This window comes from Podarcis melisellensis (assembly GCF_964234715.1).
Source record: "Podarcis melisellensis genome assembly, chromosome: 2".
NCBI classification, from domain to species: Eukaryota; Metazoa; Chordata; class Lepidosauria; order Squamata; family Lacertidae; genus Podarcis; species Podarcis melisellensis.
In genome coordinates, this window is record NC_138529.1 from 66,037,262 (window position 1) to 66,041,698 (window position 4,437).

General features: G+C 41.9%; 1 protein-coding gene across 2 annotated transcripts; it reads right to left on the reverse strand.

Moving 5' to 3' along the window:
* Nucleotides 1-360: 360 nt before the first annotated feature.
* On the reverse strand, nt 361-4,004 carry LOC309365521 (serine protease inhibitor Kazal-type 6-like). 2 transcript variants are annotated; one of them, XM_081903517.1, is made up of 5 exons: nt 3,990-4,004; nt 3,540-3,604; nt 2,797-2,822; nt 2,073-2,191; nt 361-591 (listed from the first exon to the last, which is right to left on the reverse strand). In XM_081903517.1, the coding sequence occupies exons 2-5, from the start codon at nt 3,595-3,597 to the stop codon at nt 543-545; spliced, it is 252 nt and encodes an 83-aa protein (XP_081759643.1). In that variant the 5' UTR covers nt 3,598-3,604; nt 3,990-4,004; the 3' UTR covers nt 361-542. The 2 variants fall into 2 exon arrangements, with proteins under 2 accessions (XP_081759643.1, XP_081759642.1); XM_081903516.1 differs by lacking the exon at nt 3,990-4,004 and adding an exon at nt 3,737-3,946.
* Between the last annotated feature and the right edge of the window lie 433 nt (nt 4,005-4,437).

Consider the following 4,437-nt stretch of genomic DNA (forward strand, 5'->3'; position numbering starts at 1 on the left):
TCTGGCTGTGTATTAGGAAAAGGAAAAGAGGCAACACAGACGCGGAATTATGTGCAGACCTGTGTAGAGCCATGGTCTCCTGAACAACATGCCCTACTCCCAATTAACCCCATGCTCCTGAATTTCCAAATCACAGAAAGTATTCATAGTTTTATCTTGCACCCAACATAATACTCTCTGAAACTTCTTGCATGGAGAGTGTTTGCTCCTTTCCAACAGACATTTTATGAGAGCGAGAGGGATTGGAAACAGGGAAGAATGGGGACTCACCAGTCAACGGAGCCCCCTAGTGAATATTAAGTGGAACGTATCCTTTGCATCATTCTGAGGCTTCTCATTGTACAAAGAAGAGCCAAAACATTCTGCTGAGTTTTGCTTTATTGAAGATGTGTGCTGGAGACAGTAGCATCACCAGGAGCCCAAAGCGGGGAGGGGAGCACAGCAGCAATGACAGCTCACACCCCTACATAGAGCTTCTCTAAGCATTCACCAGTACAGCGTAGAATATGACATCTTAGTGTTCAGCTGCAACAGTGAAACCTTCAAGAGCATCTTCCCATGTGCAGGAGACCGAGACTCCCATTACTTTTCCTAGAAAAATAAGATTTACACATGTAAATTAAAGCCATTGGTCTGTGAAGAAACAGGATTATACACGGCAGGAACTGATGAATAATAATAACCAGTCTACTTATGGAAGGCCAAGTTCAGAACTTTTAAGGAAGAGAAAATTCCTGAGTTAATTTTCCTTCACTTCTCATTTTTTATTTGTAGGGATCCTGATTGTGAGATGCTGAAAAAGTCTTACTTTGTCATTTTGTACCTATATCATACCCTCCAACATGTTGAGGCCAAAAACTGGGACAGATGTATTCCTGGCTGCACTCCCGCACGGTCCATGTGACATCACAATAATGTGTGTTTTTGGGCGCCCTACTGAGAGCAGGGCACCCAAAAATGGGATGTCCTGATTTAATTGCTATATGTTTATTGGGAGGAATAGCAGTGAGTAAAAACAGACCAGTCCATTTAACAGCAAGAGACCCCCTTGACTGCTCATAAGGGCCAGTGCAGACCCAACACCACAGGCAACTCAAGCAACTGTTAAGGGCAGCGACATTTTTAGGGACACAGTCAAACAGTGCACAATATGAAAGATGCATCTTTCACATATCTATTTTTTCTCTACATCAAAGCAACACATTTTGTGTGCCAAAGCTAAACTCTGACTCGTGCAAAAAGAATACCAATAATAGAAATGGACATTATTTGCATGCAGAATTATTTTTTTATCATTTATTTCTTGTCTGCCAGTTCTGGTGAGGGGCAAAGAACTCTGCAAGGCACTGAGCCTCACCTTCTCGTGATTGGAAAGCCTTCTTGACTCCCATTTTACCTCATCTTGACTGTGTATTCAAGGGCCAGAAAGCTGCATCACATCATACACTGACTGTTTCTCAATCCTGCTACGATAGGGAGAGTTGTCACCAACAGCTTGGAAGGAGCCAAACAACTCCCTCTTTTAATCCTCTTGTAGCTGATGCATCACGCTGGGAAAACTCCCCTACCTTGTTTGCATAGTTATACATCCTTGTAAAGTCTTAACTCATAGAACAGCAATCTCTTGTAAACCCAGGTTGGTTGGTTGTTGTTTTTTTAATACCAGTGGGAATCTCTCTGATTTGGCTCTAATATAGTCTCAGAAGATCACAAGTACATTCACTTGTTGAATGCTTAAATGTGCGAACCCTATTCCAACATCGTATAGAGGCAAATTTCTTCCTGACTTCAACAAGAAACTAATTCCTAGCAAGGCTGGATTCATTGGGGGTCTCTGGGCAGAAACATAAAGTTGGTGGAAACATAATTTCCATAAAAGGAGAGGACATGCAAATCCTGAAAATAAGTTTCACTAACTGTAGCATAGGGGTAGCCAACTTACAAGAGTGAGTGCACATCAGTCAGTGGACATTATTTCAGTCCCCAAGCCTGGAGTTGACCATGAAAGCAACATAACAGTTATACTTTCATCCGCTGTGCGTATAGAGCTCTCTTCAATATACTGTACTTACTCAACTGCCTTGCAAAAAGCACACTTGTTTCCGTAGGTCTGGCCATCTGTTCCGCAGTGAGGGTTAGATTCCCTGGTGCAGTATGGTTCATTGTTATCAAACTCACTGCAGTCAATAGCCTAAAGGGATAAGAAACAGCCTTTAAGTGATAGTTTTCTTTATAGTTCAGAGGATCCAGATTCTCAAGATGATTGAGGGGGCCCGACAGGATGTCACACAATGTCCTGATGCCGCGTATGTAATGTCGTGAGGAGCTAGAGGCAGAGCCAAATCCCATCTGAACACTGAGGGGGCCAGCTTCCTAAAAAAATAAAATACCCCTCTCCCTGAAACTGCCTTGATCCCTAGGAATCTATGCCTATGGTCCTATTAGTCCTGCCATTTTGCACTCATGACAGAAACACGGGCCATTCCACATACCAGCTTAAACAGTCTTATAACAGCCAATTTTGAATCAGGATAGCCTAACCGATGTTGTCCATGCCCCTTAAAATTGCTTGCCTTGATCAGAAAACTTAGAAGAGCTATGTTCTATTTGCCCCTTCCCCAGATGCTAACACAAAGGGAGAAGACAGGTGTGTAGGACCACGGGATTGGCGAACAATCCATTTCAGGGTCAAGATAGGACCTCTTCTCTTCCCAGCAACCTAATAGTATGTCTAGATTTGAAATGGGGCCATATACAAGCAACATCCCAGGAGGAAATAAAAACAGCTGCACTGACCTCTCCCTCACGTTGGCTGGTAACATCTGTAACAGAAAGGAACAGCAAGGCTTACTAACATATTATAGACCTAATACCGAAGGAGCAATAGAATCAGAATGTTGTATGTATTTATAAACTGCACTTTATAAACTCCACTTTCATGAAAATATGACAGGGCAGTGTACACCATACAAAATTGCAAGGGGAGAAAGAAAAGAATTCTGCAATTGCTGCTCAAAGTTTTCCTCAAGTTAGAAAGACCGTCATTGTTAGGTACACATAATATTATACAAAAATCACGCAGTCCTGATGTGTGTAGGTAGCACCATTGCACTAGCTTAGCATTTTCTTCCTAATGTATTTATTTGCTTTGTTAAGATTTTATCCTCCCCTTACTTCCAAAGGAGCCCAGGGTGGTATACACATTTTTTAAAAAATAAAATAAAATAATACAACCCATTTAAAACAGCCATATAAAAGTACAATCAGTAAAACTGTTTAATCATGTTGTCATACGTGACCACTAAACCATACTTGTACAGATCTGCATAAATCTTACTGTACTTGTATTCCCAAGAGTGTGTGAAAGAAAACAATGAGGAACAGCAGTTATGTCAGATATGGACACCAGAATCTGGATAGCTGAAGTTTACACAGCTTACAGTCTTATATAGGTGAAATGCTCAGGTGATGATGCTTTCAAGCAAGAATTGTCTTATCTTTTAATATCCCTACTGGAGTCCTTTCCCCCCCTCACTTACCTGAGAAGAAGCAGAATACAGCCAGGCTCAGCAGCACAAAGACACCTGCAGTTTTCATTCTGCTCCTATAAGTTGGGTTCAAGTCAAGTGGATGGGTTGTCAGTGCTGAAACTCAGGGGAAGCTCTGACCCATCAAACTCTCCATTTATTTATATGCCCAGCACAGTAGGCCCCACCTGGTGAGAAAACATCTTTACCTTCTTTTAAGAGCAATCATTGGCCCAAGACACCAGCAGATGTTTATGGGGTTGTCGCATCCTTTAGGCATGCTGCTATATCCACAACAAGCCCAGACTACAACAATAATTATGCGAGGCACTCCTTGGAGCTTGTAATTTATCCATCAATTGCTACTTTCCATTTCCTCCCTAATCATAGCCTTCTCACAGCTTGGAACTTCCCAGCCAGTCACCCAGCAGGGCAACAGCACTGGTGACATGGGATTCTTACCAAGTCCTTGCAGTGTAGATTCAACGTGTTATGAGTTGTTTCTTAATGGGCACAGGAAAGATAATAATAGAAGGATTGAGATTTGGAGAACATAATGGCTCCAACACAGCTTTCTATTTTGGAAGCAGAGTCTAAATTTGTTCACGAGAAGTGTTGGGAGAAGGCAATATAAAAGAGCACAACTTCATTGCTGCTTGTGGAGTCTCATAGGTTACATGTGCTGCTGCTGCTTCTGACACTCCTCTGGACTATTTAGACAGTGTCAGTTTTGTTTTTTCAATTCTACAAAGAGATAAAAGGACGTTATAGGTTTGTTCCTAAACAGGGAGTCCCTGTGGTCCAGCAGGGAAACTCAGAATGAACCACAAATGGTAAGTTCTAGACCCAGATTTGCTACCCATGCTTTGGATGGTCACAATGTAGGGTTGATTAAAATAAAATAAAATTC

Excerpts from the sequence above, each read along its gene's own strand:
- LOC309365521 (XM_081903516.1), bottom strand. The coding sequence starts at position 3,807 with ATGCCTAAAGGATGCGACAACCCCATAAACATCTGCTGGTGTCTTGGG. Across the intron at positions 3,605-3,736 it reads ATGATTGCTCTTAAAAGAAG|GAGCAGAATGAAAACTGCAG; the intron begins GTAAAGATGTTT and ends CCCAACTTATAG. Across the intron at positions 2,192-2,796 it reads CCAGCCAACGTGAGGGAGAG|GCTATTGACTGCAGTGAGTT; the intron begins GTCAGTGCAGCT and ends TTATCCCTTTAG.